Below are 27,890 nucleotides of genomic sequence, written 5' to 3'. Positions count from 1 at the left end.
TCATGGGGTGAGGTCTGAAAAATGTATCCCCTCTTAACAGTGTATAAGGGGACACATTTTCTCCTGCTGAGAAAGTCAGCAGGAGAGGAGGCTTGATCCTTTACAGACTGAGTTTTTAGCAGCTTTTCCAATTTTATTTACCAACAGTGACAAGGTACACAAGACAGGTACTGCACGAGCTCATTTACATGCAGGCTTGAAGGCACAGAAGCCCTGGCTGGAGGGGTGGTTGCCGGATCTGGGCAGGGTGTTGGCAAAGGGAAACAAAATTTCAGTTAGTTGAAAGAGATGGGTTCAAGAGACATATTGTATGCCCTGTGGTGGCCATAGAAAGCCACAGTACTTTCATTTTTTTTTTTTTTAACTCAGCATTGAACCTAGGCCCTTCACATTACACTGTATTACCAGCATCCCCCCATACTTTATTTTGAGGCAGGGTCTCACTAAGTCCCAAAGTTGCCCAGGGTGTACTTGAACTTGTGATCCGTCTGCCTTAATTTCCTAGAATGCTAGGATTGCAAATTCCTGCAGATAGTTCTTAAATGGTCTTACCATACACACACACACACACACACACACACACACACACACACACATACACACACATACACGTGCACAATAGTCCTATTGTGAGGTATGCATATTATTGCATTTGATTCAGCCATTCCATTACACAATGGATTTCAAAACATCCTGCTGTGCACAAGTGTGTGTGTATGTGTGTGTGTACACATGCATGTGTGTGTGTTTATATGTATAATATATAATTTGTATTTGTCAGAAAAAAAAGCTATGTCTGGAAACTGGTGTCTAGACATGGTGACAAAGTTGAAAAAAATTTGTATTTGTCAGTTGAAACAAAAACAGAGTAACAAGGTGTAAAGTGAGCAGAGTACTCTCTGGGCCTCAACACAATGTACAGCAGTAAAAAGTTGCAAAGTCTGGAACTTTGCTGAAAAGCAAAGATGAAGCCGTAAAAGGGGATGTCCTAGGCTGCTCTGTCTTTGGGGACAAGATGGGGACCCTCTGTCATTATTTCACATTGGCTTGTGACCCCTCTCTCGCTGCACTGTGCAGAGTGGAGAAGCAGGGCTGGGGTCCTTTCTTGGGGTGCAGGGATGGCTCCACATGGGAGGAGGACCAGCGAGGAGGCCTGGGGATGGCCTTTCCCATCGCTTCTCCAAGACAGTGTGCTCAGAGCATTGCCCAGAGGCTCCCAGATGTCGCCCACCTGCCAGTTGGCCCAGGACCATAATGCCTCCTGCGGAATCTGGGCCCTGCAACACAGCTGTCCCTGTCCTGAGGAGACAGGAGCTCTGTAAAATCTTCAGGGACTTCAGAAGCTGCAGGGTGGCCAGTGCTGAGTGCAGAAGCCTCGGGCCTCTTCTCAAGGTGGTTGTGTGGACATCCAGTGTGGGGAGCCTCCTCCAGGAAGTGGGAGTCTTACTTGTTAGTATTATTAATAATTCATCACCAAGCCCTTTGCCAACTGCAGACTGCTTCAGTGTGCTGGCCCAGAAATGAGGGGGAGGGTAGGAGGAGAGGGAGGAGGTAGAGGAGGAGGAGAGGGGAGGAAGAAGAGAGATGGCAGGAGCCCCAGGTCTGGCAGGCACAGCCTCTTGCTGGGCTTCATGGGTGGGGGGCTTGTGAGCTGCCCAGGACCCCCTGCCTGGGGCCTCAGAGCCAGAGGGAAGTGGGCTTTGCCCTCTGGCAGTCTCAGCTGCTTCCCTCTTCCCAAAAGTGGGGGTGAAACCCTTACTTTCCTCCACACCTAGGCACAGGCAGCTAGCTCTCTCTCTCAAGGCTGCCCCTGGAAGAGGGGGTGGAGAGCCCTCCCTGAGCTGCGGAGCTGGGGGCCAGCAGAGGGGCGGCAGTGGGGATCAGAAGCAGGTTTGCTGACTGATTCCTTCCTGCTTCCCTGTCCCTCAGCCTTGTCCCAAGCAGCAGCCCAGCTTTGCCCCACTGGCTCTGCCAGACAGTTAGGAGCAACAGCTTTATTTATTACCTTGTAAATCCTGAATCCACCCTGCTCTTTCCTGAGGTTTGTGGGTCCTCCCAAAGCACACTTCTCTAAGCTTGCCCAATCCTGCTCAGAGCAAGAAAGGAAACTTCTTTTAAGGGAGTTATTGCCCTTTCCTGCTAGGTTTCTAGAAACTGGGACCACTGGAGCACTCAGTTTGTCCTTCAGGGCATTCCAGTTGCAGGGTGGACTGAGGGCTTGGATTGTTTTGGGCTTACTATTGCTACTGAGACAGTCACGTTCCCTGGGCCACGTTCCTTCTGTGGCTGTTGAGGCTGTTGTTGCCGAGAATTGCTGCATGTCCTGTAGATTGCTTCTTGTGGCAGGTCGTTGTTGGCAAACCCACCCGCAGCCAGGTCCCTCTCCTCCTAACCTACTTCCCCGCCCTGCTGGCCCGGCAGCAACTCCTGAGCAGGAGCAGGTGCCCGAGTCCCTCACTCAGTGCTTGCAGTCTCGGCACCTGTCTCCGAGACACTTCCAGTTGCAGGGCACAGAGGGATTAGTCACTGGGGTGTTCCATGGCAAGGCCTGGCTGGGAGGCACTGCCTTGGCAGGTGACTGACATTCATGTTACCTCTATTGGGTCAGATCCACCAACCTCCTGTCTCTCCCCAGGTGCTGCCCTAAGAAATGTCTCACTTCTAGAGTGTTTTGCTTTTGCTTTGTTTTACCAAAATGCACAACCAGAGTTTAACCACAAAGAAGCAGCCAAGAAATACAAAATGAGAAATATCTTAAAAAATAGTGGCCAGGACTCCTCATGTGGGTTGGGGTCACATAAAGCAAAAAGAGACTGGGGACTGTCCCAGGGCAGAAGTGACACAGTCACCAAGCAGGCTGTGGAGTCCCAGATCGTATCCTGGACAGGAGAAAGAACCACTAGCCAGATGAGTCAGGAGTGGAGAGGACAGAGGCATGCGTGGTAGAGGTGCAGGTTCTCAGGCTCCCCCGCAGACCCAGGCCCTCAGAATCTGCACTTCTCCTAGCCCCCACCTGATTTGTCAATTGCTTGAGAAGTGCTGTAGTCCAGGACTTGATCTGACAGTCACTTCTGAGCCAAAGAGAGTTACCTTCTCCTGCAACCCCAGCACACAGGGCTGAGCAGGGTCTACACACTGGGACTGTGGCCTCGGCCAGCACATCACACTTCTAGCCAGGCCCTGCTGTGGAATCCCTCCTTGGAGACTTGAGAGCTGAGACAGCAAGAGGACCTCTGTGTGAGGTCACTGGCCAGCCAGGGTCTTACTCAGAGAGGCTGTTTACTTTGGGGGGACTTTGGGTCCTCTCACTGGCTGTGCCAAGCACCACATGGTATATTCTGTCACATTAGCTTGTGGTCAAGACTGTCTCCCCTTCTAAGGGTCCAGGGCTGGCCTCCAGGTATACAACAGGAAGGAATGGTAGAGACTGCTGTCAGTTCCATGACTGAGGAACTCAGCTTTATTTGGGTGATGAACATGCTTTTAAATTCACCTTCCTTTTCTTGGAGGACTCACTGTGCCCAAGAATCATGCCATATCTCTGAAAGTGGGAAACCCCTGCTGGACCCATAGATCCCACTGAGCCTTGGGGCCCAGGAGGGCCCAGGGGTTGAGGAGCTGACTGTGGAGCCGGGACACGAATCACGCATTTCAGAGGGAGGAGCTGCTTTTCAGCCCTGTGCTGAATGAACCTGTTCCCTCCTGGCATCTACAGCAGGGTTGGGCAAAGTGGAGGGGACAGTGCTGCAGGCCCTGTCCTACACCCTCATCCCTGGGTGTGGCCTGCTCACCACCTGCCGGCCCTCTGCAGGTGGCACTCTCCCGGAAGGGCCATCCTGGGTGGGGGTACTCTTGCCACACTGCGGACAGGTGCTTGGTTCTGGGTTTGGGGCTTTGGTCCCTGGTCCCCATGAGACTGGGGCTGAACCCCTTCTGTGTAGCTAAGGTGCTCATCATGGGGCAGCACCTAGTGGCAGGAGGGAGGTCCAGGCTCTACACAGTGGCTTTACAGAGTGACCACCGTGATGGGGTCCAGACAGTCATGGGATGAGTGGGAGGAAGGGGCTCATGTAAGGCCTAGAGGCCATGCCCACCCCACAGGGTCTCCTCTCCTGTGCTGTGCTCAGATTCTGTCTTTCCCTTTCCTTCCCTTGTTTGTTTTGCTTTGCTTTTCCTTTTCTTTCTTTTCTCCCTTCTCTTCCTCTTTTTTCTCTTTTTCTTCCTCCATCTCTCTCTCCCTCCCTCCTGCTCCCTGCCAGTGCTGGGTTTGAACCAGGGTCTTCACACTGAGCTACAACCTGAGCCCTTTTGTAGTTTTTATTTTGAGATACAGCCTTACTACATTGTCCACGCTGGGGTCAGCCTTGTGACCCTCTTGCCTCACCCTCCCAGGATTTCTTCCCTTTCTAATTAGATGGGCAGACAAAGGTGAGGAATCACCAAGTGGCTGACTTCACACTTCCGGACCCCAGCGCAGGATAGGCTGGGAGTGAAAACTCAGCGCTGTCCTCGGCACAGCTGAGCTGAGGGACTCAGGTCGGTAGTCACTACAGAAACACTTGCAAAGCGGCCTCCAGGGAGCTTATCCGTTGAGGGACAGGAATTGGTTCTGGAAACACGAGAGCCCGGTCCGCAGGAGCTGAAGGACACTGGCAGTTGGTATCACATAAATTAGCCCGGGGCCCAAGATTGTCACCTTTGCGCTTCTTAACTAGAAAACCTTTCCAAAAATGAGTATATTTTATAGTGAAAATTGAGGAGATTGAAAAAAGTAAGACTTATTAAGAAAGGCTTAGTGCCTTGGCAAATGTGTTTCTAGTGTATTTCCCGTGCGTGTGAGTAAATGTCTCTTTGTGCAGTTGAGATGATGGTAATGTCCATATTTACGTACTACTTCAGTCTTTCCCTAGATCATTAAATGTCCTCTTCAGTGGCATTTATTTATGTATTTATTTGTTGTATTTTAGGGAAGGGTCCACAGGGTGTTCAGGGTTTCACTACTAGATCAGACTCGCAGTGATCCGCCTGTCTACAGCCTCCCAAGAGCTGGGATTACAGGTGCATAGCACCACACCTAGTCTCAATTGTGGCCTACCCCCCCCCCCCAGGAGCAGGGCTGGCAGGGCAGGCCCAGGGATCGAACCCCTGGCCCCTGCCTCTGCTTGCAGGCACTTTAATCCTCTGAGCTATTTGGCCAGCCCTCAATGACATTTAAAATGTTTTCATTCGATGAAGACTGTCTTAGTTACTTTCTATTGCTAGGACAAAATTCCTAACACCCAGAAGTTAAAGGACAGAAAATTTATTTGCGGTCATAGTTTGCAGAGGTTTCAGCCCGTGTTTGGCTGGCTTTAACAGAGCACCGTGGCAAAGGAGAAACAGTCCTTGGCATGGCAGGCTGGGAGCAGCGAGCCTCCCTTTCCCTCTTTATCGAGACCACAAGCTTATTGGTTGGTGCCACTCACGCACAGCCACGCCCAGAACTGCACTAATGCAGTGGGCTGATCCAGTTATTGCACTCCTGTGACCCATATTCACACTCCCTAGATCCAACCACCTCTGATAATCCCACTATGAGGGCATGAGGCTTTGGGGGGAGGGGAATCCGGATACAAGCTGTCACAAAGACATTGATTAATCTGTGATCAGCAGCCCCTGTGACGATGGCAGTGATGATGATAATGGCGATTCCTTTAGTTTAAAATTCACCCGTGCTGGGTGCTTTTCTGAGCTTTTCATATCAGTGGTTTATTATCCGACAGCACTCTGAGATAAGTTCCATGGTCATTCCCAATTAATATTTGCTCTTTGACATTGAAGCCTTGCCTTAAAGAGAAAAACAAAGGCCAGCAAGATAGCTCAGTGGATTAAGTGCCTGCTTTGGCAGGGACCACAGTTTGATCACACCTGTAATCCCAGAACTGGGGAGGCTAAAAACAGGAGGATCATTATGAGTCCAATCTGCATAGTGAGACCTTGTAGCAAGTACACAAATGAAACAAAACAAAACAAAAAGCTTTTAAACAGTACTATTCTAAACATATATTTTTTTGGTGCTAGGGATCAACCCAGGGCCTCAAGCATGCTAGGCAAGTGCTGTACCCCTGAGCCACACCCTAAGCCCACATAATGAACATATCTTGATGTGTACCTTTTTTGTTATGGCCAAAAACAACACAGGTTAAAGCTTTGATCTGTGCCCCCCACAGTCCTATAGGTGGGTCACCCTCCCTCTTCCTCGCTTCCCTTCTGTTTGGCCTGGAGATGGCCTGGTAGGGGTGCCTGTGAGCTGAGAGGGTGACATTGGCACCTGCTGGGAACCTGTGACTGCGCATCCTGGGGAGGGCGTTCTTGAGTCCCCAGCTTATTGCCTAGATCACAGCCCTGGCTTTTGCCCCTTGTGTTGTTGGCTAAGTCAGGCTGTTAACTTGGCATCTCTTGGTTAAACTGCAGATTTCTTATGAGCAGCAGTCCTGTGTCTTCTCTTAGCCCTGGCAGCATTTGCTGGCTGAGCAGAGGAGGGAAGCAGTGTTAGAAAGCAGGCCTAGACTTTCCAGGGGGCTGAAACAAATCGGGATGGGTGTGCAGTCTGACTACCCTCAGGCCTCTGTGTAGAAAGCCCATCGTGTTTTCTGTGGGTCGCTTGCCCACCACAGGGAGGCACTGACCATAGCTCAAGGCTTCCCTGCAACCCAGGGGTCCTGGGAGAGATTGGGCATCCTGAACCTGGCACATGGGGCTCACCTGGGCTCCAAGCCTCAAGGTAACCTGTTCTGGGTGCACCTCCTTCCTGTCCCCACTGCCCTCGAGGCTCATGCTCGAAATTATTGGAGTAGCAGCAAACTGCTGTGTGGCAGCGGTGTTCTTACCTTAGAAAGGCATATCAGACATCTGTCAATGACCTCGTGGGCACCAGACCTGGGCTCGACCCTGGGGTCCCAGGGATGAGGCAGCCCCGACTTCTCCCCTCCATGGCCTGGTGCAGGGCCCTCCTGGGCTTGGTGGGAGCCCGGGTCCAACGCTGGCTGTATGTAAAGCCAGGGCAGTTCCCCCACCGTTTCCAACCTTTGCCCCAGCCTGTGCGTCCAGCTGGCCACCCGCAGGCTGCACCTGCAGCCTCCTGATTTTTAGGGGAAAGGTCAGTGTGGAACACGGCCCTGAGGCAGATGAGGTGGGCAGAGGTGACAAGACAAACGCATGTCACCTTTCATCCATAATGAGGCCTGGGTGGCAGTGGCATGGGCTCCTTGCCTCTTGCTCCCTCTTCATTCTTGGGATTTCTTCGCAGGATGTAGCCACATATTACTGGTATAAATAAAGTAATGTGAAAGAGGCACATTGGAACAGGCCGCCCAAACGCTCATATCCTTTCAGACTGAGTCACGTGGCAGTTGCCATTGCTCGATTGTTTTGCAGGGAGGAAGTCTGGCCGGGGCGTTTGGCATGGGTGTAGCCCATGAAGTGCTTTTGCTCCCCCTGAACTCTTCAGGGTCTGACTTTTCTCTGGTTTGGATCCCAGCATTGGGTTGGGAAATTGTATTCCTCAGAGCGGTCTAGAAAACAGAGCAGCAGATTACAGTATGGTGTGTGATTCTCTTCCCCAAAATGAAGGAGCGTTAGACTTTGGATTATGCATTTGACTTTGGAAGGTGATAAGCTGCTCCAGTATGGGCAGCGCATTTATCCAGGGATGCAGGGTGGGCCAAGAACTGAACCAGGCTATGGCTATTTTTAAGGTTTTAACAAGGCAGTTCTTTCTACAAAGAGGAGACGAGGGCAGCAAAGAGTGGCGCCAACAAAATCCCTTGGAAACTTTCTCCCAGACCCTGGGGTAATGGGGCCACTGACCTAAATAAGGGCAGGAATCTGCCCAGTACCATGAGCTCCTGCTGCCAGCATGGCAGGATTGAGGCCACTCCGTTTTCCTCTCTCTGTGTGCAGTCAGGCCCAGTGACATGGAGGCTCCTGTCCCCACCAGCCAGATGCCCCAGTCAGAGGCTGAAGACACAGGACTCAGTCCCCAGCCAGGAGCACTGGCCAAGAACCAGCACTTTATCCCAAGTATCCTGAGCAGTGAGTGAACCTCGGCGGGCACCAAGACTAGGGCAGAGAATGGTGCTGGCTAGATGCTCCCCACCTGTGCTGTCCAGGCGAGCACTGAGGGAGCCCAGTGTGCAATTAGAAAATATTCTAGAAGCACTTTTTAAAAAAATGATGGCACTAATTTTAATATTTTTTATTTTTCCAGTGTATCCAAAATTATGAACATTTGTACATGTGTTTAATGTAAGAATTAAGAAAGGTCATACTACTTTTGTGGAGGCTTTTAGAACCCTATGTGCGGCAGACCATGAAGTCATGACTCACTTGACATACGAACAACTTGGGCTACAACTAGAATTTTAGTTTGAACTTATGGCCAGTCTTGAGTCACGACCCGAATGCTGGCCGCTTGTGATTCAGATGGTGCCAGATAAACAGATTTAACACTTAAGGAGTTCTGGAAGGGACATTACAGCATCCTTTCCTGTGTGGGGTCAATTGAGAAGTCCTGGCCTGATGTCTCTCTGAGGACACTGTGTATAGGAGAGAGACTTCGAAGGCCGTGTAGAGCATGGAAGAGGCAGTGGAAGAGGCAGAGGAAGGGGCCTTTCCTGCTTGCCTAGGCAGGGGAGGAGTTGGGAAGAGAACATCTGAGCCCAGCACATCTATTTTCCTGGTCTTCCCCTGTTCTCCCTTGTCTCCGTACCAGAGATAGAATGGAGGAGCTCTTTACTCACTGAGCTACATACCCAGACTTTTTTTTTTTTTTGTCTTGCTAAATTGCCCAAGCTCCCTTTGCACTTGGGATCCTCCTGCCTCAGTTTCCTAGAGTGCTGAAAATAATAGGCATGTGCCCCGATACCCAGCTGCATGTCAGATTTTTCAAAAGACAAGTTTTCAAAAGACAACACCTGCTTGAAACAGGTGTTCCAGGAGGGAGTCAGGAGCCTGGGACTCTGGAGTGGCTCTTCATCTGCAAAAGGGGAGACTCCTGGGGCATAGTCATCAGGGATGGGTGGGAGGGGCCCGGTTCTGGGAGCTGCTCACCCCACAGCATCAGTTCTAGGGTGTCTTCCTGCCTGCTGCCACCTGTTTGTGTTGTTTATTTATTTATGCTTCTTTTTTTTTTTTTTTTTTTTTAGACAGGATCCCACTGTGTGGTTTAGGATGTTCTTGAACTCACTGTGTAGCTCAGGCTGGCTTTGAATGTACAGGCATCCTCCTACCTTGGCATTACTTGGGATTACAGGCATGAACCACCACACCCAGCTCTGTGTTGCTTTCAAAAAACCTGAAATAAGGGTATTTTGTATGCAGCTTTGTGATGACATCAGGTGAAGTTCAGCAAGCGTGTGTGCATTAGTAGCTATTCAAACAGTGTCTCCAAAGTACTGATCCATGAGTCTTGGGGGAGAACTGGCCACTCCGGGGATGTTCCAGACCCCATCTGTGTGGGCTTCCTGTTGGGCAGCTGCAAGTTTTAATGCAGGCCAGGAGCTGGGCTCATGGCTGCTGTCCACACAAGGCCAGTGGCCACTGTCGGGCCCCAGAACCCCGCAGAGGCCTGCTGCTCTCCCAGCAAGGCTTCTCCTCTGCGCTCAGCAGTTATTTTTATCTGATCAGCGTGTTCCTCCTTTTGAAGTGTGAACCCTACTGACCCGAGTGAGCTGTCTGCCTGGCCCAGAGCCCGTGGGGCCAGGTTACTGGAGTTCGTTGAGGACCCCAGGCTAGGACAGCAGAGCCACAGCCGTCCTGTGGCTGGTAGGGCCATGCACACTGACGAGTTCCCCAGCCAGGAGACTTTGTGCTAAAAATATCCTGGGGCCCAAGTTCCCCTCCAGCACCCTGTGCATAGCTGGGCTTTTCAAAGGGTAAGTGAAGCTTGCATACATCGGATGTTAGTATTTAGAAATGCAGAATTAGCGTGTGGATGGGGCTGGCGTGCAGCTCAGCAAGGTGCACTTGCCTAGCGTGTGGGAGACCGAGTTTCATCCCTAGCACTGGAAAACAGCAAAAAGGCTTGGGCCCCTCTCCTTGGTAGCCTTGAAAGCACTCAGGCCCCCTGGTGTCGGCCCTGCATGTGTGAGTATGTGCGCGTGTGTGCGTGCTTATATGTGTGTCTGCTGAGGCCACATCTGCACTGACATCAGGATAGGATGTTGACTGGCACCGGCCTACCCTGTTCCTGGCTGGAAAGGTCAGCACCAGCCCCCTTACCTCAAGGGAGGAAGAGGCAATGACCCGGCGCTCCGCTGCGGAGGCCCAAACACCTGACTCTTTGGGGAAGGAGCAGGCTCTGTGGGCCACCACACTGCTGTGCGCTTTCTGGACCAGCTGTGAGTTCTGTGCAAATGTCTTGTGAGATTGTCCTGAGATGCAGTATTCCTTGGGGCAGAGGTTGCCCTAGTGTGGTCTCTGGGCCAGTAGAGGCCGTCACACAGAAGGGAACTTGTTGGGAACACATTTTCAGTCCCCACCCATGGTGTATGGAAGGGGGATCCTGGAGTTTTGTTTTTTTAATAGGATGGCCTTGAATGTACCAGGTAGCCCAGGTTACATGGTCCTGCCTCAGCCTCCTGAGTGTTGGGCTTATAGGCATGGCTCACCGTGCCTGGCTTTCTGGGATGTTTTAACATCCCCCTCCCCCCACCGCCAGGTACCCTGCTGCATAGGACATCTTGAGCTTTCCTAGTGGAGAGAGAAAGACAAACTGGGGCTGGACTGGGCCAGCTCTCGAGTGCTGGACTTGGGCCAGTCGGGCAACTGTGCAGACTGGGTGCGGTAACAGTGTCTGCACCGTGAGTTAAAACTTGACAACAATCAGTGTGGTGGTACACACCTTAATCCCAGCACTCTGGGAGGTTGAGAAGACGGGATTGATTGCAAGTTCAAGCACAGCCTAGGCAACTTTGTGACGTAGCAAGACCCTGTGTCAAAAGATAGAAAGGCTTTGGGATATAGCTCAGCTCAGAGGCCCTTGAGTAGTTCCTAGTACCCAAAACAATCAAAACTGAAGAAAAATCTCTCAACAGTGCTGGCCAGTGGTAGGCAGATGGCAAGTGCCTGCTCTAACTCACTGAATCAGCCAGGTCTGTGTACCAGCATCCCCACTCACAGGGCTATTAAGGCATCCAGTCCCAGAAAAAAAAAAAATACTGGCAGGCACTCTAGTTTGCCTCAAGGGGCTGCTTAGGGAAGGACCAGACAGCAGGGCAGAAGCTTGGCCCGAGGCGCCTTTCCTGATGGATCGCCCCTAGTGGACCCACAAGGGTATGGAGTGCTCTCCCTTCCTGATGTTAGCTGCTGTCGGCTTAGTGTGGGTCCAGACCGCTTCCTGGTCCAGGGTTTCCTGGGGGTTGCTAAAATTCATTCCCGAGCATCAAGGGCTTTTGATGCATCATTGGCATGGCAGGGCAGACAGCATGTGGCTTGCGGGTGGCCCCTAACTGGTCATTAATGAGCCACCTGGCCCTGCTCTGTCTCCTGTGGGAGTTGGGGTGGCCTGTGGCCACCGTAAGAGGCTGGTGGGGAGTCCTGGCTGCACATCTTTCCCATCATGAATTCATCATGAATTCTAGGAGCTTGGAGTCCCATTGCATGGCTATGGAAAGCCAGGCTTTAGCAGTCAGGCATGCAGTGCCAACCTGTTGCCATCAGCATGTCTCAGCAGGCAGAGCTTAGTCTGGTGGTGGCCCGGGCTCTACATGCAGCCTGATGCAGCCTGAAGTGGAGGGTGACCTTCCTCCCCACACTGTCCCTGTCTTCCTCTTGGCTGCCTTACTCCTGCGACTGAGTGCTGCCTCCCAGACCCACCAACCTTCCTCTGCTTCTTTGCCTAGAGGCTCCACTTGGCAACAGGCTCTGTGGGCAGGCATGCCATCTCCTGCCCTCCCCTGTGGTGGACACCTGGGTCCCCTTGTCCCAGTGGAGGGCGGGGTCAGTTCCAAGACTCCAGCTTAGGCCTGGAGAGTGTGACCAGGGGCAGAGGGGAGGATGATGAACCCGGGGTCACGGAGGGTGGCTTTTTAGGACTCCTGGTGGTCCAGGCCTGTATGCTGCACATCCCTGTACTGGGAGGGACCAGAGCTGAGGGAGCAAGCAGGGTTTCTTTGCTCCATGTGCTGCGTTCCACCTGCCCTCCCTGAGCAGTCCTGGGTCCACACTGTGGTAGTCTATCATAGGTCACACTCCCAGCCGTCAGTCCTGCAGCATCACCTCTCAGCACACAATTTCCGACAACACAGTCAGATTGCTTTCCTTCCCAGCCCCCCTCTGGTGGCCTCATCTGAGTAGGGTGCTGTATTGGTCCCCGTGGGACCCTAGTGAACACCTGCCATGCCCTGAGGCCCCATCCTCTGTGTGCTACATGGATCAGCCTCCTACCTGCACACCACCTGTGCACACTCCTACCTCCACCTGTGACCCTGTGGCCTTGCCTTCTGCCCAGGGAAGCTGCTTGATGGCCTGCCTGGGCTCTAGGGCCCTTGTGGGCACTGTTGTGCCACACTGTCTGGTCAGGGCCCTCCTGGGTGAGGTCACACCTGGTGCTGTCTTCGCAACAGTGGAATAAGTGTCTCCCATCTGTGGTGCTGGGTTCTCGGAGCAGGTGGTCCTCGGGATGTATCTGATGGACCCCTGGGGACCATCCTCCAGGAGCGCTCCAGGGTCTCTGGGGAACACAGGACCTAGGTTAATTGAGTTGCTCCCATTGGATGGCTGGTTTCCCCATAGTCAGCATGTGGGCACTGTTGTGAGGCGCCACAGGGGTCCTTGTGTGGACCTTGCTGTCATCATCTTCCTGTCGGTCCCCATGTGTGGGGGCCACCATGACAGCCCTGCAAAGAGGAGCTGGAATAGCTTGAGTTACTTCCCCTCAGTCCCAGAGGCTGGGTGTCAGAGAGGAGAACAGGGCCGGGTCTCTTGTGGCCTCCTTCCTGCGCCCCACATGGACTTTCCTCCGGGATTGTGTGGCCACACTTTCTCCTCTTCTAAGGACAGAGGGCATGTGTGATTCTGGCCTCTGATAGCCTCCTTTTAAACTAATTGCTTCTTCAAAGACTTTCTGTCCCTGTCATCCGGTTTCTCTTAGACGAGAAACCTAAGTAAATAAAGAGCAGGTGGAAACAAGGAGGAGGGCTTCTTAGAGATGGGCCTGGGGTCCAGGAGAGAGCAGGGGATTCAGAATGACCCAGTTGGTACGCGTTTGTGCCAGTTCCCCAAATGAAATTCACTGTGATTGCAGATGTATGTTAAGAAAAAAGACCCTCTCTCTAAATTCAGTCACATTGTGAGTGGCAGGGTTAGGATTTCCTATAGGGATCACAATTCACTCACCTCATGACATCTGGCGGAGAGTTGTTTGCCGAGGTCTTTCAAGAAAAAGCACCTAAGGGGTCCCTGCTCATGGAGGGCAGAGGGGGAGCCCCTGGAATGGGAGGAGTGAGGAGGGGTTGGGTGGGGGAGGGAGTCCCCAGAGAAAGGCACAGTAAATGTTTCTGGTTCAGTGTTTGTTTCCTACTGAGAAATGGAGCAGACACATACTATACCTGGTGCACACTGGAGCTCCGTGGATGTTTGTTGGAGGAACACATGAAAGCGTGAGAAGAAAACAGAAGCGCGCAGTAATTAAAGTAGCAATTGGTGGATGAGTAAAGATACAGATGAAAGGAACAGAGGATATTTCACAAGCCAGTCCTAGCATTTATAAGAAGATAAATGACGGTGGAATCTCAGGAATCCACGGGGAGAAGGGATGGGTAGCCTTCCCTTCCAATGACCAAAGCAAAATAATTAGGTCCTTCCCCGACACCATGTGTGAAAACTTCTGACCAGACATTTCAAATTAGGCCCTAGGAAGAAGCTAAGAAAATAGATGAGGGTGCTTTCTTTTCTGAGGCAGAACTGGGTTTTTTAAATGCAGAATAGTAGGTAAATGGGGTAGTGCATGCCTGTAATCCCAGCACTCCCGAGCAGAAGCAGAGGCAGGAGGATTACCTTGAGTTTAAAGCCAGCCTGGGGTACAGTGTGTGTTATATCAGGGCCAGCCTGAACTATAAAATGAGACCCTGTCTCAAAAAGCAGAAAATAAATAATAAATAAATAAACAGAGCAAGAGGTTGGGCTGCTTTTTAAAAAGTCTGTGCCTCACAAGCTGCAGAAACAAACTTTGAAGTCAGTTTATAAAAATCGTCTTGTGACAGAAAAGAATTGTGAAGTCTTTAACATACACATTAATTATATAGAGAGGGGTAAACCATTTATGTCTTGATAGAAAAACTAGCCAAAGGAAAGATAGATAGATAGATAGGTAGATAGGTAGATAGATAGATAGATAGATAGATAGATAGATAGATAGATAGATCGATCGATCGATCGATCGATAGAGCACGGAAGAAAGAAATACAAGCAGCAGAAGTGTTAACTTGTTGCTAAGCAAAGAAATGCAAAGGAACATGTAATCTCATTGTCTGTCAGGTAATCCAGCAGGGCTTATGTCACTACTTTCTGAAATTGCTGGGGGATAGGTGGCTAGAAATGGTTTCTCTGACACACAGTTTAAGGAGGTTTAACTGTGTACAAATCTTTAGAAAGAGTAAATACAGCTCTAGATTTTCAGCTTAAGGAACAAGCAAAAATACAAGCAATATCTTTTCAAAGATATTAAGTATAAGTCAAAGAAAAGTGTACAAAAAAACCCCTAAGTGCCCAGCAATGAAGTAGTAAATGATGGAAATATCATACAACCATTAAGTTATTAAAGAATATTGGGTGTAATAGGCTTTGATTTTCATTGCATTGTGCTTGCTAATGCCCGGTGGGCTAAGGCGAGTCACGTGACTGCACCAGACTCGCTGGGCACAGTGGCCACCAGTGTGGCTGACTGTGCACTACAGTATTGATGGTTTCGCTGCAGATGAGCCTACGATGCACAGAGACATGCAGACGAGTACAGCCCCGCCAGTGCGGTGTCAGTGGTTACCCTGCAGCTAGCTCTGTGTGTTTTCAAATTTTCCTGTGGTGAGTAGGAAAATGGTATAATTCAGGCTTGTAAAGTGGAAAAGAATGTGAAGGTGAAAAGTACAAAACCAGCAAGCCAAGGAAAGAGGATGGAGAGACAGGAAGAAGGGGATGATTCTGGAATGTTCTAAGACAGGACACATGCAGCAGTGCCAGTCAGTGACTGGACGATCTGGTACTTTGGTACCAGGGGTCAAACTCAGGACCTTGCTTTGCTAGGCAGGCACTTATTAGAAGATCTTGAAAGAGAAAAGTAGTTCCTGAGGAAAAGGAACGTGATCCATCTGTCAGGAGCACACGCATCCTGACTGACCTTGGAGAAAAAGAGCAGGAACCCTGAGCTGAGGGGACCACAAAGGGGTGGAACAAGCCTAGAAAGGAGAAGCCATCATGGCTTGAGGTCACCTGTGTTGACAGCTCTTGGGAACTGATATCTGACTCTTCAGAGTGTCCCAGGAAAAGAATGTCCTGGGAAATGAAATTGTCCTAAACCACCCTCCTGCTAAAGCCACTGGTTGTGCCCCAGGGAGCAGGCTGGACTACCCTCCCTCCTAACACAGCTACTCAGGGACCTGTGTCAAGTGAAATGTAAGTAGCATCCTTAGTTTGCTATGATACCCAAATCTGATGGATCTTGAAGTACTTAGTGACTTGCCATCCACCTGCTCTGGGAGCTTGTTGGAAATACAGATTCTCAGGCTGTACCTGGGACCTATTTAAGATGAAAATTCTAGATAGGGTGGGCCCAGCAGGCTGTTTTAAGTCCACTGTGCAAGGAATGTTCACCAAGCCTGCAGAGCCGATGTCCTACTCCAGAAGCCTGGAGTTGTAAGGTTTTACAGTTCTTAAAAACTTTTTAAAAGCACATAGGCCTAGACCCATGGCGGTGCACACCTATAATCCCAGCACTCTGAGAAGCTGAGTTAGGAGGATGGCCAAATTACTTAGGCAGTTTAGTGACTTAGCAAGCTCCTGTCTCAAAAAGAAAGGGCTGGGGATGTAGCTCAGTGTGAAGCCCAAGAGGAAGGAAAAATGCCCACTATAACCTGATAGATGCCGGATTCAGCCAGTTCTGGATGCCAGGTAGGGAGGATCCTTTAACAGGCAGGGATGTTCCCTTCCATTCCTTTGAAGTCATCTGTGGGAAGCCTGCTCTGGAATTCCCTGAGCTGGGAGAATCAGGGCCCTTGACATATGACATGTTCTTCCAGGTCCCAGGCAGCTTGCCTGGCCAGTCAGCCAGGCTATCATCTATACACAGCTTCTGGGCCAGGAGGGACCCTGCCCCGCCCCCTCGGCATATGCTGTTTAGACTGCAAGGGCCAGAGGGCCTGTAGTACAGGCTGGCTGGGGGATAGGATTTCCCACAGTGGGGCTAGATTCATGGCAGTGGCTTCTAGGACCTGTGACTTTGGAGATATTGTAAGATGCTGCCCCTAATGAAAACCAGAGCCTGAGCCCCAGCTGCTGCTCCCCTGTGACTGCATCCTGCTTGGTCATTGTCCCTAAATGCATCTGGGGGCTCCCAGGGAGATGAGAGCCAGCTCAGAGGGGCTGAGGCTGCCCAAGCTGTTAAAGGGCTTTGCTCCTAGCTGTCAGCTGTGGACACCAGTTGCTGGAGATGCATCAAGGTTTTTTCACACTGTGAGGCAGAGGTACAGAGAGCCAGAGCCCAGCTGGACGCCTGTGCCTGAGCCTGACTCCAGAAGCCAGAGGTTGAAATCTCATAGCCTGCCAGCAGTGTGCGGTATGTGTGCTTACCCCTGAAGTGGGATACCCGCTCATGTGTGGAGAGCCTGTCCCCAGTGTGGGAGGCCTTGTTGCCTGGGCCAGCATGCAGTCAGATCCTGGGGACAGGGGCTGCCTCTGTCCTCTGAGGGCAGCTGTTCCCACGCAGCCGGCTCAAGTCTTAATTAAGTGCCTGTCAGATCTCAGAAATGCCGCCCCCCATGCAGCTCCTGCACACCAGGGCTGTGTGGCCAGTGCTACGCCATCCCTTCACACCTCGCACACTGGTGTAAGTCAGTTTCCTTTGTTTCCACAAGCATAGGAGGCCAGGCAGCCCAGCTTCTGGGTTAGTTTACTCAGATGGCTTTGAGCCAAAGAGCGGACCCTTCCAGAGAGATCCTTCCATCAACTCCCATCCAGTGAGGGAGCTTCCCTCAGACTTACTCCAGCCAGGGCCCAGGCAAAGTTATTGGGGCCAAATATTGTTAATAACTTCTCATCGAGAACATTTGGGAAGTCTAAAAAGCCTGGAGCACCATGCTCCTGAGTCCAGAGAAATCTATCCAGGTAGCAAAGGAAAGGAGAGAAAGAAGCCAGAGAGTGGTGGTTCACTTGCAGGGGCCCGGTGGGCTCAGGCACCCTAGCAGGGCTACCTTAATGGGCCTCCCCTTTGGCTTCTCTTGTCCCATCACTCAGGGGTTTTGATCTCAGAATTGCAAAAGCACCAATAAAATGTTCAGTCTCTCTAGTGACCGCGTGAACGTAAGTGAACTGTGTGATAGCACTTACCTACCCAGGGGATGGGCGAGGAGTTTAGAGTCACCAGAGCAAGGAGGCAAGTTGCACGGCACCTAGAGGAGTTCTCGGAGTACAGAGCAGTTTGACAATTCTTAAAAACCGTAAAAACGCGCATAGGCCTCGACCTAGCACTCTTGGGAGTTTATTGTTGGAAATACAGTTGTGCAGAAAACTATACGTTGAAAGCTTTTCACTGAACTGGTGATTGCAACAGTGAAAAATTGGAAACAGAATTTTCATTGGTACATACGTATAGCACAACAGAATTCTCTTCACATTCTCTTTCTTCCCGTTCCTCTTCTTCTTTCACTCAACTGAGCTTATTAAATTATGTCTGTCTGTCTATCTATCCACTAAGGTCACATAGTTAATGACTTGGAGTTATGTATCACTTATTAGGAATGAGCAACATTACTTGATGTCAATTTAAAAATAACAGAAAGTAGCCTATGTAATATGATTAGAAGGTTGCAAAATGTATATATCCAGTTTTGAAAGATCTAAGGAATATACCAAGACCTTGATCGCAATTCCTCGGTAGCAAGATTGTGGTTGATGTTTTATTCTCTCTCTTTTTTCTTTTTCTGCATTTTCTAAATTTTCTGTATTAATGTATGTGTTTTATAGATGACTTATTTGAAACTATGTAACAAGATTTCTGTGAAATAGGGCCCTGTGACCCCTGCTGTGGACGGCTGGCTGTGTAGATCCTAATAGGCGTGTGTGACCCGGACGGCAGAGCTTTGGCCCTGGTGATTAGCGAGGCCCTTGCCTGGGGCCTGACCCAGGGGTGAGGTTTGCCTGGCTTAGAAGGAAGAGAAACCTCACAGAGAGGTGAGAGGTCAGCTTTGAAAGCCAGATGAAGAATTTTGGCAGGAGCTTACATTTGGATCCACAGACCCTGCATTGTGTCAGATAATTTTCTCATTTCCAGCGTACCCTGAAAGAGGAAATGTCTTTTTCACTTCTGTGCCCTGTTAATCACTCTTACTCTTTCCCAGAAAAATTAAATGAGTGACAGAGTTCTTATGGCAGTGGCAGTAGGTAACCTGGAAAAGGCAGTGGTGAGCCCCGCTGGCCATAGAGGACACCAGGCTTTGGCAGTGCTGGGGCTCAACCCTGGGACCTTTGCACTGAGCTGCATTCCTAGCCCTTCTCTTAGTTTTTATTCTGAGATGGGATCCACTGAAGTGCCCGGGCTGGGCTCCAACTTGCCATCTCCCTGCCTCAGGCTCCTGTGGTGCCGGGAATATAGATGTGTGCCCTTGTGCCCCGCTGGTCTATTTCCTTCTCAGATGCAGGTGTGGTATAGTCATTGTGCTGAGTCCTGTGTAAGGAATGTAGTAAGCACCCCTTCTGCCCAGAAGGATGTGACCAGCTTTGGAGCTGGTGCCAGGTTATCCACTTCCCTGTGCCCCCTGGGCTTCAGATGGGAACAGGAGAGCAGGGAGAGGCCAGGTGCTGCACGGGGGGAATGGGACTTGGTCCAAGTGCTCCCTGGGGCACTGGAGGGCTGGTGTCTGGCACTGGTTCCCAAGTGGCTCTTGGAAGCTAGGTGGAAGTGCCGGGCCAGCTTCTTGTGGGTTCAGGAGCCAGAGCTCTGCCCCAGCACACTCTGAAGGAGCCCGACCAGGGCTAGGACAGAGACGCGCGTGGGACGCAGCACTGGACACAGCATACACGTGATGGGTCTGTCTGTTCTGGGTTTGGTCTTGTAAGCTTTCCTAGAGGTTTAAACTTTGGAAACATAAAGAGTACTAGATAGCAAAACCTAAATCATAGACATTCACAAAAACAAACAAACTGGACAAAAAGGAATTCCTGTAAGTTCCCAAATGCAAAGGGGAAGGACTGAGAAAACTCACAGCCCCTAATGATGGGGATGGAGGCTGCCAGAGGGGGGAGGATGGTGATAAAGAAGGTGCAGGATGGCGGCCAACAAGGGAACAGGGAGGCAGCAGCTTCCCCTGTGCCCAGCTGAGGTGGTAGGACATCGGGCACCGTCCCCACTATGGATGCAGAGGCCACTCTGATCGCTGTTCCCTTCCCCTCCACAGGGAAAACAAAAGAGTAAGTAGTGACAGGCGAAGGAGATGGTACAGATTATAAAGATAACTGGTGTGTGGGGTGGGAGCTACTTCTTGGGTGAAAGCATAGCACCACATTAAGGAGAAAGTCTCAGGTCCCTCTATGTCCCTCATCTCCTGGGACCAGGGAGGTGAGTGGTACTGACTTAGGGCTAGCTGAGCTGTGACAACATAGCCACTTGGCTTAAGGATGCCCAGACGGCACCTCCTGGACGTTTGATGTGAGAAGAGGCAATGGGGACAGAGGGCGGAGGTTCCTGTGGAGTTCTGAGCCCCATGTGATGACAGCCCTGCTCTTCTATGTGGGTGAGCTCTGCAGCCTGAGTCTGTCAAGCGGAGCTCAAAGTAGGCCTAGTGGCCCATGTGGTAATCTCAGCATGTGGGAGGCCGAGGCAGGAAAGGCTGCACGTTGGAGCTCCACCTGGGGAATTCAGTGAGACCTTGACTCAAAATAAAAAAGGGCTGGGGATGTAGCTCTGAGAGAAGGCCTTGGGGTCAGCCCTCATACAGGGGTGGGGGTGGAGGAGGAGCCAGTGAAGATGACACCCGGAGAACCAGGTGTGCAGCGTGTGGCGCCGCGTATGAGGCGGAGACGGAGAGAAGTGCAGCGCTTTCTTCTCTTTCACCCTGTTGGCAAACATACAGCTAAGCGGGATTCTGAAGGGATAATTGCAGTAGTAACTTGTTTTCAGTTTAAGGGCAGAGTTTCACTCTTCAGTTTAAAATGTTCTGGTGTTTGATTTCTTTTCAGCATTTTCTGTCTCATCTCCCGGCATTGTGGCCCTTGCCCTGGGGTAGAGGGATTCACATTTTGAATAAATATTCAGCTTTCAAAATATTTAAGAACCAGTTTTATCATATGGGTTGAGCATCCCTAGTACAAAATTGAAAGTGCTCCAGAATCCAAAACTCCTTTGCGGGGAAGTGGCCAGAACTAGGAATTGAACCCAGGGCCTCCACACTGAGCTGCATCGTCAGCCCTTTTGTTTTCATTGTTTGGACACAGGTCTTGCTAGGTCACTAAGTTGCCCAGGCTGTGCTTGCATTTGCGGTCCTCCCGCCTCCATCTCCTAGAGTACTAAAATTATAGGCTCTCCCCACCATACTAGCCCAGAACCAAAAACCAAGCACGGAGGCCCACAGGAAGATTCCACAGCCTGATTCATGTGACAGGTGGTAGCCAAAACATGTGCACACTAACATATTTTAGTCACCCTCAAGCTGTGTATATAAGGTACACATGAAACCTAAATAGATGTCTTCTAGACCCTCATCCCGTCCCCTCGATATCTCGTTATATATCTGCAGATAGTCCAAACTTCAAAAATAACAAACCCCACATCTGAAATGCTCCTGGTCCCAAGCATTTCAGATAAGGAATATTCAACTGTACATGTTTTGCTTATTATTTGTGCCCTCATTCAGTTTTAGAGGATGAAGGCAAATAGAACTGTGTTGCCTTGTTCAGCTCCGGAGAAGTTAAAACACATGCTATGTATTTCTTCGAGGCACAGTGGCTTGAATTGACCTGGAATTAAAAGTGTTGACTGCTCAAGACTGTAATTAAACTATGGCAGGGACACAGCAAGCCCAGTGCTGGCACCTGCAGCAGCAGCCCCAGAACCATTTTGAGGTTGCTGGCCAGTTCCTTAGAACGTTTTATTTATTTTATTTTATTTATGTATTTGGTAAGGGGCTCACTATGCAGCTCAAACTCATAGTGATCATCCTGTTTTCAGCCTCCCCAGCGCTAGGATTAGAAGGGTGCACCACCACGCCCAGCCTGGGTGGTTGGCTCAGTGTGCCCAGGAGTGGGGCTGGCATGGCTTGTGGTACCGAGGATTGAACCCCGATCCCTGCACTTGCCTAAGCAGGTGCTTAGCTATCTGCTAAGCTATCTCACTGGCCCTAGAACCTGTTTTTGAAGTGGCTAACTACCACTTACCTGCTATTAAACCTGTTTGATTGGGAGGAATGAAACCTTTAAATTCTTCCCAGTTCCAAAGAAGGTGAGAACTGTTTACCTAGCCAGCCCTGTTCAATTCAGAAAGAACATTACTTGCTGTCATTATGGAGTCCTGACTCTAGGCTAGGAGGAATGGAATAAACACCACCTCAACGCATTCTCACAGTGAACCTATCAGATGGCTAGAGCCACTGTGCTGATTTTACAGCCCTGTCTCTGATCTTGTGGCTCTTGGGGACAGGACCTTCCCTGATGTCCTCTGGGCCTGCTGGCCACACTTGTACCTGCATACTTAGTCATCCACATCCCTGACCCTTCCTTATTTTTCATAAATTCATCACTGTGAGATGCACTATAGAATAGTAGGATTTACTGTTCATTCCTGTTATAAATATATTATCAAAATGCTGCATATTATATAATTATTAGTTGGTTGCAGACCCTGCCTGTCCTGTCTGCTCAGGCTGCTGTAATAAGACACCGTAGACTGAGTGGTTTATAAACAATAGCAATTTATTTCTCATAGTTTGGGAGGTTGGGAGGCTGAGGATCAAGGCACAGAGAGATTCAGTGTTGTTCACGAGGAAAGGCGGCTCTTGGGGTTTTTCTAGAGGCATCTGTCACACACAGCGTAGCTGGGTCCTTTGCAACAAAGTGAAGATTGTAATAATGCCGGTTACACTTTTTTTTTGTTTTCCCAGTGTATAGAAAATTTATTATAGTACTGTATCCTACTGAGTGTGCAGTAGCAGAATGTTAAAAAATGTAGTCCTTGCCTGGTGTGTTGGTGCACAACTGTAACCCCAACACTCAGGGGAGGCTGAGGCAAGAGGATCCCTGCGAATTTGAGGCCAGCCTGGGTCACAAAGTGAGTTCAAGCCAGCATGAACTGCATAGTGAGACCCTGTCTCAAGAAGACACCCCCCAAAAAAAATACACACTTTATTTTAAAAGTACTACGTTGATAAGATCAAGCTAATTAGCATCTGAGCCTTTGGTGGGTCATAATCCCTTTGCCCACAGAGTCTCGCCACTGCTGCTAGTTCAGGGTGTGGTTGCTGAAGCCTGGGGGCTATAGCCTGTTCTTAAAATAAGATAGCAATACTAATTTGTCCTCTCCCAGAAGGTTTTTCTGTGCCACGTGATACTGTTTGGTAGCATTTTACCCACAGGAGGACGTCTTTCAACATGAGTCATTCCTACTCATGCTAGTTGGTTGTCCTGCTTAGCACATCACTGGGAGGTCAGACCTTGCCCCCTGTTTGAGGGTTTCAGTAATGAGTATCTTGTGCAGACAGAAGACAGATAAAACTTGGAGCCTTCCTTCTCAAATCTTACTGCTGCCTTGTCAACCAAGGCTTTGTGATGGGATAAGTGTGTTTGAAGCAAGGAGGGATTTTTTGAGGAGTCTTGGCAATGTGACTTTTTAAATAATTTTTAAAAAATTTATTTAAACATTCACCTCATTTTTTTTTAATCACACCTCATACAGTTGTATTGAATGCGCCATCTTGTTTATGTGAATTTGGTGGAAAGATGACAGGAGTCCTTAGAAGAAGGTGCTGGAGTGGATATTGATCCTAGTCCTTTGGGAAACACTGTCCTAGAGGCACACATGTCTCTGGAGTTAGGTCTTTAGCCCTAGTGCTTTGTAGCCCTTGTTCTCTTGTCTGTATCCCCAGCCCCTCAGACTATAGGGGAGCAGGGCAGCTTGCCTCTCCCTCTCCCACTCTTCCTCCTTGTCCACCGTGCCTGCCCTCCCTTGCCACTTCTGTCCCTTCTGGATGTCACTGTGCCAGCTGCGCCTCAGCTGGGTGAGTCTTCACCGTCAAGCACCCTGCCTTGGCAAGGAGGCCTACTTAACAGACATCAGTTGCATGTAGTTTGGGGTGATCCTAGTGTCACCTGTCTGACTTTGGAGCTGGCCCTGGAAGCTGTGTTTTGGTGAACCACATCCCATCCGTCAGCTGCTTCTGTGTGATTTGCCTCCCTGTTCTGAGCAAAGACAGAAATGAAAGTTGCCATTCATTGCAGTTCTCCGCTGAGAACTCACCAGAGCATGCTGAGCAAGCCGCAGGCACCGACCATTGTGTCCCTTTGCCAGGTCGCCTGGTCCCCCCTGAAACTGTGGGGGTGCTCTGGAAGACACCCTGCCCCCGGGCATGTGTCCAGGCAGCACACTAGCTCTCTTTGGCTCTTTGAGGGCAGGAATAGAATCGTGTCGTTTTGTGTCCCAACGTATGCCACAGTTTCTAAAACACAACAGGTCTTCCAGCTGTGTTTCTGGAATTCTCCAAAGAAAAGAGGAGAGAGGCCTAAATTGAAAATGAGCTATGAGATGCTCTTCCAGGGCCAGGAGTTAGATGGTGTCAAACAGAAGATCTGCTAAGTAGGTCTCTTGCTCATTCCTGTGTATGAAATTTCTTCCTAGGGAGTACCTGATGAGCTAGAAAAATCTGATATCGTAAACACTGAAATGAACCCGCACACTTGAGGAGATTCCAGGACCCTAGTAATGACATGAGGAGAGTTACACAACAGGGAAGACCTGAGAATGTTCCCAAAGGCGGCACCTTGAAGGAGGACAAGCACAGCTTGCAGGGACAAGCAGTGGAGCAGCAGCCCCAGCAACACCCAGGGTGCCCATTTTGAAACCCAAGCTGTGTAGATCTCGGTCTCTTGCCATCTTCTCTCCCTACCCCTAAAGCTGTCCCATTTCGGGTTTGGGCTCTATTAGGGTGAAAGTGTCTATTGTTCTGCCTTTCTCATTGCCTTGCCCATTAATACTACTTGATGTTGATTTTAGGACAGATGTCAGATGGGCTTTGGGTTGCATTTGGTGGCAGCTTGCTGGGTGTCAAGGAGGAGTCTGAGGTAGAATCACAGTTGAGAGTGTGCAGCGGGGTGGGCGAGTTGGGTGGCTGGAGGAGGAGGCACTGGGAGGCAGCAGCGTGTGCACCGGGGCTTGGGATTCCCGTCCTAGGGCGGGCAGCGGCATCCTTCATCGTGTTACCTAAATAAGAATCAATTTTCCAGAGACTGGAACTCTGTAGGGTTTCAGATCATATTGCATAGTTCGGTTTGAGTTCTGTATCTTTCTGAACAGAGAGGAAGGGAGAGGTCGGTATCATAACAGTGCTCCAAACTTTTCTCTGACCTGTTGATATCTGATCTCTGATACTAAATCAGACTTCATGACTTCAGAAGGGGCAGGAGTAAAAGCCTATTTAAAAGTCCCTCCAAAAGGAAAGAAGTGAAAAGGAATATATATATATATATATATGATAGTTAAGATATTTGTACAGCTAGTTTCTCTTCATTGGAAAGAAAGGTTTGTGCTAATGTTATTTGGGCAAAATATTTTGCCTATATCTTATGCTCTGAATACTACAAAGACAAGACATAATATATTAATTATTATAACTCTTCTACTAACCTATTGTGAACTTACTTTATTGTTTTTTTCCTCCCAGTGGTTATTTCAGAGGCAGCGTGAGCTTCTGAAACTTGAGCTATGCCTGCATAGCCGAGTGGCTGGGCTGCTCTCTGGGTCGCCAGTCTTCGATCTGTGCACGGGGAGCTGGAATGTGTTGAGGAGTGCTGGTGGCTTTTTAAGGCTGAAAAATACATGCACTGACTAGGAGGTGCCATATTTTGCTTATGCATTCCGTTGTCAGCGGGGGTTTGAGTTGTACCCACCTTGTGGTTAATAGGAATAGTGTTGTAGTCATCTCTTCAAATGCACAGTCCAGTTCTTCAGGGAAGAGACCTAAAACTACCATTGCTCGATTGTTTGGGGAAAAATCACTTTGAAATTTTGAATGGGGATGGTTACACACCAGGGAACTGGTTTTTTGGGATGGTTATTTGACTCAAGCAGAAGGTCACCGTAGGGTGGGAGTTGCCGCAGAAAAGCAGGCTGAGATGTTGTCACACTTTGTTGTGACTTGGACAATTCTCCTTGGGTGACACAGATTGGTTTCAAGTGTGGTTTCCTTTTCCTTTACAGCATCAAGCTCCTAGCTGTGCAAGAACTACTTGACAAAGAGGCTCTGGAAAAGGTAAACAATTTGCCCTGCCCACCCCACTTTTACAAATAGACCAGAGTGCTGTGCATGGGGAAAGGTCTATTCTGTCACCAAGACAGTGTGGGCTGCCAAGGTGGTCACTGTGTTCCTGGCGGTTTGGAGAGTCGTGCAGAGGTTTCATGAACACTCCCCCATCTCGCTCATGTTGCACCCAGGCTGCTGGGCTCCTGAGGGCTGGGTGAGCCAGGCCTGGCCCCGAGAGCCTCCCTTTGGAGAGGGCAATTGTGCTTCTGCGCCAGCCGCAGAGACCATGTGTGCCAGGCTCTGGGCCTGCCCTTTGCTCCCTCTGCATACTGCCCGTTACTGTCAGGGGCAGGCCCAGGCTGGTTGGGGATTCCAGTCTAGTGTGAAGTGTGGGTTGGGCTTTGCAAGTGGGCTTGGCAGAACATGGGAGACCACGCCCCCATGCCACCCCACCAGCCTTCCGAGGAAAACTAGGCTGCTCCCTGGTGGTCACTCAGAGCTCTTCCTGAGAATGTAGCTCTGGGTATTAATCAGAATCCATAGTGCTGACATAGAAGCACGCGGTAAGAGAGAAGCACCCAAAAGCAGTTGTTTTTTTTTTTTAACTTAAAGTGTTTGGATTAGTGGTCAGTCCACTGGCACTAAAATGAGTAAAGTCTTTAAAGTCAGCATCGAGCAGTGATGGGAAGGGTGAGAGGGCTCTGAGCTTGGGATTTGCATTTTATGTCCTCATCCTCTTCTCCACCATAGGTGACACGAGGGGACCACTGCTGCCGACCTCAGAGGCAAAAGACAAGCCAAAGAGCTAATGCAGCAAAAGAGCTTCACAAATGCCAAAGCACTCTGCTCATATTAATTCTTAATTACTTATATTAATTCTTAATATGCATTCAGCACTTAAAGCCTTCTAGCTCAGGCTATAAAATCGATCCATGAGCAAAATGACAACATTGGATGCAGATGGTAGATTAGATAAAGATACTGTATCAAAGTGAACTTTTCTGGAAATTGATCATGTGGCTGTGACCCTGCAGAACATAGACTTGCTCTTAGGAATTATATGCAGATGTGTTCAGGAATAAAAGGACATGGGATAATGGGGCATTATTGCTTGTTCTCAAGAGATTTAGAAAAGAAAAAATAGGATATGTTTACATTAAACAGAGCCAGGGCTAGAAGAGCAAGCTTCCTTGCTCTCGACCCAGCTCATGATGCGTGTGTCTTGTTCCCCCGGCTCAATGGATGACCAAAAGAAAGCTTTGCACATTAATCCTGGTGTGCACCAGGGCCAGCTGGAGGCCAAGTTACACAGCTTCCTGCTTCCCCCTGAGCCTTCATTCACTGACTTTTTCCTGCCATGGATTTTCATTGAGTTTTCTGGGTGCTAAGCAAGTAACAAACTTTTCTGGAAAAGTCCAGAAGCCACTGGTCATCAGAAGCAGGGAGGCCAGTTGCACTGTGAGTGACACATGATCTGCTGCCTGGAGCAGTGCTGTTTTTTACGATAAGATCATCCCGTTGATACGCTGATAAGAACTGTGCTCCCTGCAGATCCTCATGACTGACGATTCTCCTTCCCCTGACACACTGGAGGGCCATTGAGATAAGACCTTGGTGAACTGAGGAGCTTGGCTACTCAGGCTTGTTGGAAATGTGATCCCAGCCCAGACCCCTCGAATCAGAACTACTTTCTATAAGACCCCAGGTGACTTCCTGTACACTAAAGTTCAAGAAGCAGAGCAAGAGGGAAAGAGCCTCAAAGAAGGGCCCAGGGACAAAACACAAGCCCCAAGGTCACTCCTCTATGATCCTCTTCCTCTAACTAGATCTCAGTTCCTGAGTTTCCAATTCCTCCTAATAATGCCATCAAGTTATTTTCTCATTGGTGGATTAATCAGAGGATTGATAATATTGGAGTCCTCATGATCCAATCATTTTCCAAGAGCCCATCAGCAACCAAGCCTTGAACACCCTGAGCCTTTTGGGCATACACTGGGCCCTGACTGAGCAGTACTTTACCTGTTAGGAGCAGAGAGCTTCTCTCCGTCAAGAAGTGCTGAGATTTTCCTGCTTTCTGCAGAACCAAGTTCACGCCTAACCTCACCCTTTTGCAGCTGTGAGAACTGACAAAAGAGCTTCCCTGGGGTTCAAGTCCCATTTCCTCATCTGTAACCCTTGTTGTCTGAGACTCCCTCCCAC

At 49.8% G+C, this 27,890-nt stretch overlaps 1 protein-coding gene across 2 annotated transcripts in view; it reads left to right on the top strand.

Moving 5' to 3' along the window:
- Nucleotides 1-27,890, top strand: part of Eepd1 (endonuclease/exonuclease/phosphatase family domain containing 1) — a 104,721-nt gene that overhangs the window by 31,692 nt on the left and 45,139 nt on the right. For both annotated transcript variants that reach the window (XM_004629575.2, XM_023713432.1), the window contains exon 3: nucleotides 25,649-25,700. In XM_004629575.2, the coding sequence (XP_004629632.1) occupies nucleotides 25,649-25,700 (52 nt within the window). The remainder of the gene's footprint in view (nucleotides 1-25,648; nucleotides 25,701-27,890) is intronic.

The sequence above is a fragment of the Octodon degus genome, unplaced genomic scaffold (genome assembly GCF_000260255.1).
Source record: "Octodon degus isolate 3935 unplaced genomic scaffold, OctDeg1.0 scaffold00031, whole genome shotgun sequence".
Classification (NCBI taxonomy): Eukaryota; Metazoa; Chordata; class Mammalia; order Rodentia; family Octodontidae; genus Octodon; species Octodon degus.
Note: the sequence above shows the minus strand (reverse complement) of the source record. Positions and strands in the feature narration are given on the sequence as shown.